The 14528-nt window shown below is 40.6% G+C and overlaps 1 protein-coding gene across 3 annotated transcripts in view; it reads left to right on the forward strand.

Annotated features, from left to right (window-relative positions):
* The first annotated feature begins 5911 nt into the window (after nucleotides 1–5911).
* Nucleotides 5912–14528, forward strand: part of RBMS3 (RNA binding motif single stranded interacting protein 3) — a 714611-nt gene continuing 705994 nt past the window's right edge. For all 3 annotated transcript variants that reach the window (XM_060022086.1, XM_060022083.1, XM_060022084.1), the window contains exon 1: nucleotides 5912–6791. In XM_060022086.1, the coding sequence (XP_059878069.1) occupies nucleotides 6717–6791 (75 nt within the window). In that variant the 5' untranslated portion in view covers nucleotides 5912–6716. The remainder of the gene's footprint in view (nucleotides 6792–14528) is intronic.

Consider the following 14528-nt stretch of genomic DNA (forward strand, 5'->3'; position numbering starts at 1 on the left):
AATTTTTTTTAACATCTTTATTGGAGTATAATTGCTTTGCAATGTTGTGTTAGTTGCTGCTGTATAACAAAGCGAATCAGCTATATGTATACATATATCCCCATATCCCCTCCCTCTTGCGTCTCCCTCCCACCTCCCTACCCCACCCCTCTAGGTGGTCACAAGCACCGAGCTGATCTCCCTGTGCTGTGCGGCTACTTCCCACTAGCTATCTATTTCACATTTGGTAGTGTATATATGTCCATGCCACTCTCTCACTTTGTCCCAGCTTACCCTTCCCCCTCCCTGTGTCCTCAAGTCCATTCTCTACATCTGCATCTTTACTCCTGTCCTGCCCCTAGGTTCTTCAGAACCACTTTTTTTTTTTTTTTTAGATTCCATATATATGTGTTAGCATACTGTATTTGTTTTTCTTTTTCTGACTTACTTCACTCTGTATGACAGACTCTAGGTCCATCCTCCTCACTACAAATAACTCAATTTCGTTTCTTTTCATGGCTGAGTAATATTCCATTGTATATATGTGCCACATCTTTATCCATTCATCTATCCATGGACATTTAGGTTGTTTCCATATCTTGGCTATTGTGAATAGTGCTGCTATGAACATTGGGGTGCATGTATCTTTTTGAATTCGAGTTTTGTGCAGGTATATGCTCAGAAGTGGGATTGCTGGATCATATGGTAGCTCTATTTTTAGTTTTTTGAAGAACCTCCATGCTGTTTTCCATAGTGGCTGCACCAATTTACATTCCCGCCAGCAGTGTAGGAGGGTTCCCTATGAAACTTCAGTTTTTACTTTTTGTGAATATGTTTCGTTTCACCTTCCATGATTTCCTAAAGTAGCATGCATTAAGCACTGATGAGTAAATAAGATGATTTTAGATAATTATTTATTCATTTATTTAACACACATTTATTAAGTGTGTATTAAATTCCAAGGACTGCTCTAGGTGCTGGGGATATAACAGGGAACAAGACAAATATGCTCCTTTCCCTTGTGGAGCTCAGATATTAGCGGGGGTGCTACTCAAGCAAGGAAACCAATGAATACAGAATCAAACGACAAGTAATGTTGGATTAGTCAGGGTAGGCTAGGTGATGCTGTGGTAAGTCACCAAATCTCAATAGCATAATCCAACAGAGGTTTACTTCTCATGCATGGCAAGTCAGTGGCTGGTCCAGGTGACTATTCAAGGCATCTGTTCTCACCCCTCTGAGATGCTTACTCCATATCAGCACATTCTTGCCTCAGAGAAGAGTGGACTGGAGAATTAAACAGCAGCAGTTAAAGTTTTTGTGGGTGTCGCTCGTAAAAGCTTCATATTTTATTGGGCATAGCAAGTCATGTGGCCATTCCTACTTTCAGTGAAATGGAGAAGTGTGAGTCTTGCTAATCCTAGTGGTAAAGGAGGTCCAGATGTGCCCGCCACAGTATTGAGTGCTACGAAAAATGTATATAGAGAGTTGGTGGACAGTGTGCATTTTTTAAAAAGATAATGGAAGCAAAATAAACATGAGCCTTGTGTATATTATTGCTTAGAATTCTAATAAAGTTCACATGGATTTCAGAAAAAATTGAGTCAACTTAAAGAAAATTATTTTTATTGTTTCAAATTGGTACTCAGATATGAGAAAAAACATTAAGGTCATTTGTGAATGGTTGAAGTTTGAGACATATTGATTTGTTAAATCTACTTGAGGACATGGATAATAATACCGTATTTATACTGGTACCCTCGATTTTTTAGGCCCAGAATAGAGGCTCAATAAACTGTTGATGAAGTTAATATTGTTCATTGTTTTAAACTGCTCTTGCTTTTCTACTTAACTGTCTTGAACTATAGTCCATTGTAGTTTTGTCTTGAGGCTTGAAATTTTCTTCCAAGGCCAATTTTTATTGTCTTTATCTACATTAATATTTTTACATTCAATTATCGTTTAAGTTTGGGCCACACATACTTGAATGGTAGTCTCTTTCTTCTTATTTGTCTCAGACATTTTCTTAAACCATTGGTAAGGATTCAGTAGGAGAAAAGAAAGTTGTAACATTAATGTTGGAATTTGCAATCTACCATCTTGTCTTTAAGAAAACAAACAAACAACTTTTATGTTTCATACTCATTTGGCAACTGCTGGGTTGGAAAGAGATTTCACAAATTTGAATAAAGTGGGCAGGAAATGCCACAGTTTTTGCCTTTTACGTTTTACTCAAGGTCATGGATGTCTTTCTTAAAGGTAAAATAGGGTACTCCTTTTGAAGATAGTATGATTATGGTTTTTCCTTATATCTCTACTGTTCTTTTACTTTTGACTGAGTCTTTGTAATTTACAAAAATAAATCATCCAGGGCTTCCCTGGTGGTGCAGTGGTTGGGAATCCACCTGCCAATGCAGGGGACACTGGTTCGAGCGCTGGTCCAGGAAGATCCCACATGCCACAGAGCAACTAAGCCCTGGCGCCACAACTACTGAGCCTGCGCTCTAGAGCCCGCAAACCACAACTACTGAAGCCTGTGTGCCGCAACTACTGAAGCCCGCGTGCCTAGAACCTGTGCTCTGCAACAGGAGAGGCCACCGCAGTGAGAAGCCCACGCACCGCAACGAAGAGTAGCCCCCGCTCGCTGCCACTGGAGAAAGCCCGCACGCAGCAATGAAGACCCAACGCAGCCAAAAAAAAAAAAAATTAAAATCAGTCAGTCATCCAGAGAGGGGACCCAGTTCTTCTCTGGGTCAAGGGCAAACCAGAAGAGTCTCTGTCTCTGCCCAATTGCCCCTTATTTCAATACCATCACTTCCCCATCTCTGGATATGTGTCTGAAACATCCTCTCAATTCTGTTAGCCAAGAACTTGTCTTAAATGAGTGCCTCTCCAGTCTGTGCTGTGAATCACGTGAATCTATAAGAGTCCATGCCCTTTGATGCAGTTTGCTGCTTTGGGATTTGTACAAAATTTGTTTATTTGGCAAATGGCACACAGCTGGCTTCTGATTTAGAGAGTGCCTTAAACTAGTTCCCTCCTACCTTAACTTGATCGTTTAAATGGAAAATGCTGCAGCTCCAACAGAGCAGACATGATATAAAAACTATTTCTGACATGACTATCTTGCCCCCCGAATCTCCATGGCTACTGGGATCTCAGGGAAAAAAAAATAAAAAATGAATGAAACACAGGTTTTACCATCCTCACAAGGGCTAAACTGTCTTTACGTTATTTAAGAAAAGCTTTAAATGTTCAGTGAATGTTCTTAAGCTAATGACAATTAATGCCCAGAAAATACCGATAATCCAATGGAATAGAATAGATTTTGGGAAGCAGCAATTTGTGTAGAAATTGCTCACAGTATTGACACATACTGGGAACTTTGCATATAAGTGGGCTATAGCGTACACTGAGAGGAGTTATTTATTTGGCTTTTTATTTGTAAATAAGGCAGTAGTCCTTTCCCTTTAAGGAGCATCTTGGCAGTTATGAATGAAAGAATACTGATGTCCTTTGTCCAAAGTGGCCACGTTGGCAGAAGCATCTTGGCAGTGATGGAGGAGCATCTTGGCAGTTATGAATGAAAGAATACTGATGTCCTTTGTCCAAAGTGGCTGTGTTGGCAGAAGCCATCTAGGATCCTGATCCTAGGTGTCTTATAATTTGGAGGAACCCCAATCTTTCATTTAGGAAGACAGCATTCTGTAGTTGAAGATGCTTTGGATAGAGTCCTGGCTGTAGTGTTAACCATCACTAATTTAGCTTTCCCCACCAAATTCCACCAAGGCTTGTAGATCTTGTCCCAGCCTCATTCTCTACTCTTTACTCCTCTACTCTTTACTTGCTCCCTTCCAGCCCCTGCACTATATCTGGCACATTCCAAAGACACATGCTTGCTGCCAGGCTTTCTGTTCTTACTGGTCCTTCACCCTGGGATGCTCTTCTCCAGGTGCAGGCTTGTGTTTATTGAGCAGATCCAATAAGTACCAAGGTGTTATCAATGCTTCACATGTTTAACTCAGTGAATTCTCATAATAACTGTATGAAGTGGGCAGTGGCATCGGTTGGAGGAGGCGCCTTGTTCTGATCTGTGTAGCACTATATCCCCTGCACCCAGAAATGTACTGAAAGATGGATATGAGTTGGGTTAGAGTTGTTGCTGATATTTAAGATGTCTTATTCTTCAGACATTTACGGAGCAACCATTTGGTGCCAGATGCCATGCCAGTTTTAAAAAAGATGAAGGTAAACAAGAATGATGGGACCTCCTCCTTTCCTGCTTTTCCTGATGCTTTTAGAGCATCGTAGAGAAAACAGGCAATTCATAGGTAGTGACATAGGATGAGCATTATATTAGGGTAAATACGAGGTGCTGTGGGAAAGCCAGAGTGCATAGGAAGCCACTGGGTGTGGGTGGTGCTGAGACCAAAGGGCGGGCTGGAGGATCTGCTGAAGGTGGGTCTGGGAGAGCCCCCCTGGCAGAGGGGATGACCGAAGGCCCTGAGAGCACAGCCCAGACCTGAAAGCAGGGCAGTGTCACTCAGGCATCAGACATGGGGGACAGGGTCTACTGCCTACCTCTGGAGAAGAAAGTTAGGTTTGTACGTGACTTGAAAAGTATACCAAAAGTCAGCACTCTATTGTCTGAGTAGTGAGATGCTGCAAAGAATTTTAAAATCAATGTGATTTTTATTTAGTATCTGATTCAGTTGACTCTCTCCAGCTAGGTAAGTTGGAAGTAGTTCCATTTTCTAGATGAGAACTCTGAGTCCCAGAAGAACACATAAACATTGGCAGACTTGATTTAATTTTCTCAGTGACAGGGCTTCTACCTCCTACTCTCCACCCTCTCCCCTTCCTTCCTTCCGATCGTCATTCTTGTCAAAAGTCAAACATAAAACTGTGTGCCCACCATCCTGATCTGTCTCCAAGGAACCTACCTGCACTCACAGGGCTCCCAGGAACCAGACCCCTGCGGGAAGCCCATTGCCCCAGGGGTAGTAGGGCTTGTACATGGGACCGCATTCTCTGGTCTTCTTGCCTAGGAAGCTGGATTTGTACCGGGAACCTTTCATCTGAAAAGGCAACTCTGGGCTGGGGAGAATACAGCCGACTTGACAAAGTCGAGAGGAGTTCAGTGCTGGTCTGCCCACGCTCTGGGCATGCGTGAGCCCTCAGCAAAACACAGCTGGAACGTCTAATTTTAGCCTCGCCTGCCTTGAAAAGGGACCCTTTAAGGAAATATATTTCCTCTGAAACAATCTGTATTATAATGTAGCAGCTGATAGACACGTCAGAATACTACTTATTATTGGTGGAGAAACACCCTGCCAAGTGATTATGATTTTTGTTCTTTGTGTTTGTGTATGATGATGTCAGGAAAGTGATTAAAGCCTCCATGAATCATAAAGAGATAGACAGTGAGAGAAACAGTGATTTTATTTATCAAGACGATCATAAACCGAAGGGGACACCTCTTTAGATTTTTACAAAATGGATGTAATGATCAGATTGATTATTTCTGCTGTGATAAGTTGCTGATTGTGATCTGATGATGCCTGGCTTGTTACGAGCAGTCCTGGAGTAGACTACAACATTTCTTCAGTACTTACCATCCTCCACGTTCTCCGAGAAGTAAAAGGTTAGTTTCTAAAGCAGGTCTTGGATTCCTTCGGCTTTAGTGCGTTCACAGGTTTTGAAAGCATCCGGGACACACTTTTTCCATTTTCACCAGCAAGCTTAGCCCGTCTGCCTTGATTTTTTCCTTTCTCTCCCTTCCTCCCTTCGTCCTCCTGTCCCTCCCGGGGTCTGCTGTGTTTTGTTTCTCAGTGTGGCTTACCTTGAAACTTGGCAAGCAAAGCAAAGAAGGCAGCTCTTGTGCGGGGTTGATGGAGGGAAGGATAAGGAATCATCCGCCGCCCACATTTGAGTTCCCCGGGATCAGCGGCAGCGGCAGCAGCTTTGCTGCAAAAACCGCTTTGCTATTCGAGATAGCCAGTAGAGGGAATCGGAACTTTGCTTGCAGCAGGGGTTGAAGCAGCCTTTTTTTTTTTTCTTGGAGGAAAGACTGCAGCCTTCTGGACTGCGTACGCTGCTCCCTGGAGGGGCTCTCCGGGTCCCACCCACTGGCTGGAAGGAGGGGACGTGAATGAAAGGACAGGACAAGCACCGAACACCATGTCACTCTGGGAGGGACACAGCAGCAACTGAGCTGTGAGAGGTTTTTTTTTTTTTTTAGTTTTTCTTTTCCCCTTTCTTTTTCTTTCTTCCCTCTCCCCTTTTCTTTTTTCTTTTTCTTTCTTTTTTTTTTTTTTCGTTTTCTTTAAGGTGGGGAAAGAGACACACAGGAGACAGGAAGCTGATCTGCAAGATTTCCGAGTTGTGCTAAAAGGACTTTGATTTTTTTTTTTTTTTTTTTTTTCCTTTACAAACGTTGGCAATTGACATCACTACGGACAGCCGGGTAGAGAACAAACTGCCTCATCCCAAGTGGACCCCAGGCGAGAGCTGGGGAGGCTGTGTGGGGGTTTTCCTACAAATCCCCCACCTCCCTCTTTTTTTGGTGTGTTTCTTTTTAAAATTCTTGCTGTGTTGGAACTAGTGAGTGGTGGAAGACTCTCCGAAGCCTCATCAGTCATCGGGACTGTCAGGAATAGTGGTTCCAGAGGAAGCTCGGCCTGGGGCACATACCCTGTCATCCAGTTCCCTGCCTCGGAGATAGAGATTCCAGCTACATGGGCAAACGCCTGGATCAGCCACAAATGTACCCCCAGTACACTTACTACTATCCTCATTATCTCCAAACCAAGGTATGGCTCGCTCCACAGTCTGGCAGCAGTGGGGTGTCCTTCTGAACTTGGGATGGGAAACAGACAGGCATGGGAATTATTATTTACCACCTCCCTCCCCTTACCCCATCACCTCTTCCTGCTTCTTTGAAATTAGTAACATAGCAATGGAGTTAATGAAGCAGAGAAGGATATAAGAAGAAAGCAAGCCTGGAACTGGTGCTTTCTCTTTAAGAAGAGATAATAGTTTTACTTGAGTTCCTTTGTTGTTATTTGGCTGCCTAGGTGTTCCTGATATCCGTCAAGTCCTTGGCCGATGGGCAGGGTTGTTAAAAAGGAGATCATAACAGTGATGATCAGGCACAAGAATACAATTTCAGGGGCTTTTCTGGTGAGCTGTTCTTTGTTTGTGGCTCTAAAAGGTTTTTTCCCACTGGATAGCACACGCCGGGGTGGGGGCGACTCAAACTTTTAACCGCTGAGTGTAGCATGAAAGACGGGTGTGGGAAGGTACACGGTAACTAATTCAAGTCTCTTAGAGTTTGCTTGGGTACATTTTTGTGTGTTCTATGGCCTTATTTTATACTGAGGATGATCAGGATGCTAGAGAGTGAATTTAGGAGCTTTACAATAGATGTTCTTTACTTTTAGAAGCTAGATGTTGGCTGCCATCAGGAGGCCTGGGTCTTGAAAAACGATGAAATATACTGATGATAATTGGACATGAATTGGTTAAATACTTTAGGCTTTATGTGTGTGCTCAAATGATCATGAGGGGGCCAGTGGCAAGACCACGTCACTGAACAGTGGGTCATGCCAATCATGAACTTTATCCTGCAGTTCAGACATGGAAGACTCTCAGGTGTGAAATCTCTGCTCCAATTTGTCAATTACATCGGACTTAATTTCAGGGGAAAATGTTGGTTGTTCCCCCTTGAATGCATGGATTGTATTCCTTTATGGATGATATTATTTTATATTGCATTAGCCAGACTCTACCGTGTTCTTGGTAAATACGCCAGGAGTGAACAAGGCATGCCTGAGTGATCTGTGCTGTCACCAGGACTGGGTGCTGTGATTTGGGTTTGGTAATTCATGCCGTAGTTAGCTCTCATTTATTCTCTCTCACCAAACAATGCTGATTTGTAAACCAGATCAGGCAGCAGACTTTCAGTATTATATTAAAGATTGTTCTTTTTTTCCTTTCCTTTCTCAGTCGCTTTACAATTTGCCCTGCCCCTCCAAGGTCGACTCACACTGCTTTTTGCCTTTGTGAGCATTTAGTTTGGGCTGCTGCTGAAATAAATAGACCAGCCCGCCTGCTCCAGTGGCTAGAGTTTTAACTCTTTGGGGGATTGGGAAGAGAACGGCTGCCTGCCTTCCTCAAAGAAATGGCAAAGCAAGGACAAGTTAAAAGGAGAAATTTATAGTCATTTCTCATCCCCCAAAGAAACAGAAACAACAAACAAAGGTTGCATGAAAAATATTGCACATTCCATCCCCTTTAGTCATTTGGCTAAATTTTCCCAAATGTTTCAAAATTCATGCTTTCTTTTTGGTTCTCGTTTTCTCCGATGAAGTCTATTCAGAAAAGAAACTTTAGATCAAAATGAATGGAATAATTGCTTTTTGGTTTGAGATTTCTTTTAACCTATTGCTAGCAGGAAATAATGTCAGGCACGTTATATTAAAGACACAGGACCAGCTACACTGGTGGGAAGTTTGTGTGTGTGTGTGTGTGTGTGTGTGTGTGTGTGTGTGTGTGTTGTTTGGGGTAAAGAGGAAACATGGGGTGTTGAGGGAAAAGAGAGCTAGAAAAATAGAGAGGGAATTTAAAAATAAATCTGTTTTGGGGTCCTATGTAGTTTAGTGTTGTGTAGACAGGCAGCATCTGGATCTTGTTACTTTCAAGCTAGTCAAAGCCATCAACTTCTGGAACATTTTTAAAGAAGTTAGATCCATTAGGCGACCTCAGCTGATATTTGGGTAATCAGATCAGGGTGGTAGGGAGTACAAGATCAGCTACTTTGGCTATCATGGTAGTTCATATTGATTATTACGTTGTAAAATTTCGACAGTGCTGTGAAGTTGTCAAATATCATTACAGTGGCTCTGAAATGACAGACATTAATGACATTCCTGGAAGCTGAAGATATGAAAATGTGCCCTGTTTGGGAACTTAGGCACTCAGGGAATGGGAGGAAGGGTCAATGTGCAATATTTTAAAATATGGGAACTTTCTGACAGCATTCACACTGTATAATAAAGTCTCATCACACCCCAGCATAGCATGAAAACAACCGGGTTGTTTCAGTAGCACTTTCTGCTCCTTTTACACTTATATCTCAAAATATAACGTAGAGTAATTTTGAAGGAAATGCATGCTGCTTAGATTTATTTGCTAAGCCTAGGTGGAATTCCATAAAATCCACTGTCCTTCCAGCCTTGGCTTGTAGTTTTAATCCAATTTTAAAATCATTGCTTTTTAAAATGATGCTAATATGTAAAGAATATTTATGGTTGATAAAAATAGAATTCTGTGGTTGACAACAAAAATCATATTCTGGTGATACCGTGCCTTAAACTGTTCTCTAAATTCAGGTGTTTTTAACTCACCCACGAAAGCTATTTGCTGACATTAGTTTGGGTTGGAAAATCTTCATGGGATGTTTATTATTGTATTCATTCAGAAAATGCCAAAATACTGAGCCTTCTCTTTCTACCTAAATATGTGTGTTAAATGCAGCTGCTATTTTCTTATGATAAAACAAAATGAAAACGGATTTTGAAATAAATGCAACTGTCTTCCATTTCCTCAAATGCAATTTAAGTTTTAGAAAAACTTGTGACACTTCCCTGCTTTCTCTGCTCCCCTTATTACCCATCACATTAGAACCAATCTCTTCACTTTGTTGCTTCAAAAGAAAAAAAAAATAGAAATAAGATATTTATGCTTTTGTTTCTTTGAAAAAATTTCCAGATGCTTAAAATGTTATATTAGAAAAATGTATGGGTAAGTCAAATAAAAGGAAAACCCATGGCTGACTTGTAGCTGTTGTACCTTGTAGTAATGTGGGTATAACATGCTTACTCTCCCAGACCTCACATTCAAAGTTGTCACTTGTCAATCTTCCTTTTGACCGATTTTGTTTTCCTAGCCAAAGAAGCAATTTCTAAAAAGAACATTACTTTTATTTAGAAGTAATGAAGAAATTTTGGTGACATGTCATAATATTTCAATAAGAGACATAACTGGATTTTAAAAAAAGAGTTTCATCAAAACGAATTTGCTGTTGGAAAAGCCACCCATAATAATCAGCAAGTTTTAGAGAAAGGAGATCAAAAAATAGTTTCTTAGCTTAATGATAATATATGTAATGATGTTTGCTTAAGTTGTAACATAATATTTCTCAAGAATTTTGTTACAGCCCATTCCAAATAACCAACCTGTTGCTATTGCATTATGAGACCCAGGGTGAATTTCAATCTGAATTCGAGGTACTTTGGGGGTGTTTTTTTTGAAAAACAAATGAGTTGAACTGGGAAAGCTAAAGAGTAAAACGTGGTCACAGCCTGGTGAGTTGATATTTTGCAGTTGAGAAATAGATATTTCTCTCATATGTGATATTTAGAAAACTTTAGTCATCTTCATGAAACTTAAAACTCACCCAAGCGCACACAGCAAGTTTGTCTTTTCTTCCTTTCCACGCCCTTGCCAGATCACTCTATTTCTCCCAGTTCAGTGCAGTTTCTAATCACTCTGCTTTTTCATCAGTCTGCTGCCTGCCCTTCTTTGGCCATCTGCTTCCTCAGAAGACCTTGAAGAAAGGGGTTCAGACCATGGAACCCTGTCCAGGTCTCCCTGGCTGGTGGTACTCAAATTCTGTTCAGAGCCTGGTGTGAAGTTGGGGTCAGGTGGAGGAGTAATTCATCACCAGCACACTGATTTCAGGCTGAATTTCCAGCCATCTGCAGCTGGACAGCCGCCCGGCTCTAAATGTCTAGCTGGACCCCAGTTGTGCCATGAAAAGAGCAGACACTTGAAAACACAAGCCCAGGGCGCCCTGCAAAGGAAGAGGGAGCCTCCCCGGGGGGCCAAGGATATTCTTAAAGATGTGAATGTACAGGTCCTACAAAAGCAAAACAAAACAACCCTTCACACATTCCTCGCACATGAAAATGTAGAAAATCTTGCAGAGGGAGGGAATGAGTTTAGAATTTCCTTAGTACTTCCTGCCTCAGATTTGCATTGATAGTCAGAGTTGGTAACTTGCCAGTTACCAACCAGTTTTGTATGTTTCAGCCTTGAAAACTTCCAGGTACTGTTTTCCTTTGAAGGACTGAAACATATAAAACCAGTTTTCTAAAAATCTTACAGCAAGAGAATTTTTAGGAATAACTCCACATATTTCTTTCACTGCAGGGGGATTATATGATAGCATGAAATGATGATCGATCTTATCTCCTGTTAGAATGTGTACTATTTTAATTGGTTTTAAATGAGAGAAACAGAGAAACAAGAGGCTACCTTGCCTTTTCAATTTGGTTTTTTTTCTTTACTCCTCCAAATCTTTGTTTGCATTGGGATTTTCTTTCTCTAATGTCGTCATTGTTTTCACAACACTAAGTTTGGTGCCTACTAAAAGGAGTAGAAATGTAAAAAGTTCATGCTTTTTTTTTTTTTTCCCAGAATAATTCCAAACTTAAGGGAAACACTGTGTATATTTCTTTGAACAGTATCTTTCCAACACATTTTCCTTTCACTTTCTCTCAATTTGGAAAAAGAAAAACAGAATTATAACTCAAACCTATTTCCATGAAGTACTAAAATGTATTTGAGGGCTGGAGGTAGGGGCCACGTGAAGGAAGAGGCCAAAGAGAAGGAAGGATGCACATCATTCCAGGTCTTTCTGGCTCCAGGAATTATGGAAAGCTTCGTTTTTGCACTAATATGATTTACACAATCCTTTTTGACATTATCAGTCTCTTTGGCAGAGAGAAGTCTCAGTCACAATGATGCCCATGCCAAATTCTAAGAAAACCAGGGTTTTCCTTTAAAAGAAAATCTTTGGAGTGTTGGACTTCTTATTCAGAGTAAATGGTTGATGTTTATCCAAAATTGACTTCAAGTACTACATTAAAATTGTGTTTTGTAACAGCCTCATAAGCCACAGCTGTATGTGATTAAATAGTGTAATATCAAAAGCATGTGAGAAGAGACATTTTTATGCTATAGCTGTTCGCAGCAAGAGTACAGATGGGGCTGAGGGGAGCCCAAGAGCAGAAATGTGTGTGGTGATACGTGTGTTGTTGAGGATATGTTATGATACGTTGTGTTGAGGGTACGTGTTGCTATTTTTGGCAGTAGTGGAAAAATGCTGAACTATCTTGGATGTGATTAAAAATATGCTATTTGAAAACGGAAACCAACATAAAATACCAATTTTTATTTTAAATATGGAATGCCATTTCATTGCAAAACTCATAGTTACTGAATGGATCTGAAAGAAATACAGATGGAAAGATGAAAGTTATTCCCATGAAGCACACATTCAAAAAGTAAAAGTGAAGTTTTTCCTTTCTGTTTTGAAATTATAAATGGTTTTCTTCTCTGTTTCTTTGCTACTTTAATCTATGGAACTATTGTAAGAAAACCTTCAGGCCATTTATCCCTAAACAAAAGAGTGATACATGGTAAGGATCAGTGACTTAGAGCAAAATAGGTGGCAGTGTGATTCTTTTTTAAGATGTTTGAGAATATGATATTCAGTTTGGTATGAATATGAAAATTTTGTTGCTAGTGTTAAAAATTACATAGTCACACAAGGAGACAACTTTTGTTTCTTTTTCTTTAGCAGGGATGTTATAGTAAAGAGGCTTTAACTACAGTGTTTTTGAAAGACTGTTCATGAAAACTATAATCTCTTATCTTCTAGAGATTATCATTCTATAGGGTTACTAATACTAATAAAAGATTTTTTACTAAGTGATCATTTTCAGGGCCTTGAAAAAGCCTATAGAATTGGCTCTTTATTTTCAGATTTCAAACATTCGAAAGCAATTTTCAAAAGGCAAGGAGAGGTGTGGACCGAGGTAAGTTGGATTCTGTTTGTTTTGGTTTTGAATTTTTCTTTTTCAAGTTGATATTGGCAGAGAATTTGTTCACATAACTTTATTTTTCCATGTAGCTTTATTGGTCAGGAACTATATACCATGTAGAATCAGATATCTGAATGAAGTTTTGCTGCTCAGAACATCAACCTCTAATATACATCCAATTTCTAGTGGATGGAGAGTAAATTATAAGACATTCATTCTGCTTTTCTTTGGGAGAATTCTCTGATTTGTGTGTCAGTGAGTTAGTTTCTAGGACAGGTTCCCTAAGATCCCTTCCAGGCTTAGCATTTGTGACTCTTGCTTTGAGATGGATGAGGCTGCTTTGATATATTAGGGATATTTGGGAGATGACCTTGGATTTGTGCCACTGATGAGTTTTTGTTCGGGTCCTCAGCGCTTTCTACAGAGCAGATCAAGCACTGCTTTGACGACTCTGGAGGCTTGACACATGAAACTGTCTGCATCCTTCACCACATCTAAATCCAGGGCACCCAGAGAAACACCCCCATTACCCAGGATTGGGTGGAGAGCAGCTCCCACGGGTGAGGCCAAGTGACAGGCACTCTTTAATCATCATTGCTGGCTTTGTCGTGGTTCAAGTTTTCTTCCTTGAGTGGGTAAAATTAGGCCTTATGCGAAGACTTGCTCTCTCCAGGTGGCGTAAGAGCTGAATAGTGATGCATGTGTTTGGCTAAACCAGTTGATCTCATTGAGATCCTAACAGCCCGAGCTTCCCTGGTGGCGCAGTGGTTGAGAGTCCGCCTGCCGATGCAGGGGACACGGTTCGTGCCCCGGTCCGCGAAGATCCCACATGCCGCGGAGCGGCTGGGCCCGTGAGCCATGGACGCTGAGCCTGCAAGTCTGGAGCCTGTGCTCCGCAGCGGGAGAGGCCACAACAGTGAGAGGCCCGTGTACCGCAAAAAAAAAATGAATTAAATAAAATAAATTAAAAAAAAAAGATCCCGACAGCCCTAGTTTCATGAATGAATCTAAGAGTTCGTGTACATGTGGAAATAACAATTGATAGATGAAATGCTATTTTGACTGGAGTTTGCAAAACCTTCAAATCCCTGAATTTCTGAATAGTAACCTTTAAAGAGCAGGGAAAAAATACTCTAGTAACCAGAGTGCATGGTATTGTAGGAGAAAAATAATATCTTCTCCAGGACACATAAACAAAAACATTCTCTTTTCCTCTCTTTCTCACTAGGTACTCTTCTTGGTCCTCCTCAAAGCCCCTGTTACCTGAATTAATGAAAGTAAATGGAACCCTGAATTTTGTTTTTATGAATGACTAACAAATACCAGAAATAAACTAGACTACATACACAGTCAAGGCAACCCTGATAATATCCTTTCCTGTTGTGTGGAAAGTAAGGCATGATAGAAGTAAAATAAATCTCATGATATTCTAAATATTGGTAGTAAGTGTTTTGGGGAGCTGATTTTTAACTTTTTCTAGAATTATTTTTCTTATCATTATACCTTAGGGTTAAGAAATTGTCATGTATTGCCCAGATGCAGGTGACCTTCTGTTTATCTCATTCTTAACTGGTGGTTTTCAAGCTGAATATGGATCATGTATAGAATTTAACGAGAATTTTGGAGAAGTCTTCCTATTTTTATCTAGGGACTGCTATT

Source organism: Delphinus delphis, chromosome 10 (assembly GCF_949987515.2).
Source record: "Delphinus delphis chromosome 10, mDelDel1.2, whole genome shotgun sequence".
NCBI classification, from domain to species: Eukaryota; Metazoa; Chordata; class Mammalia; order Artiodactyla; family Delphinidae; genus Delphinus; species Delphinus delphis.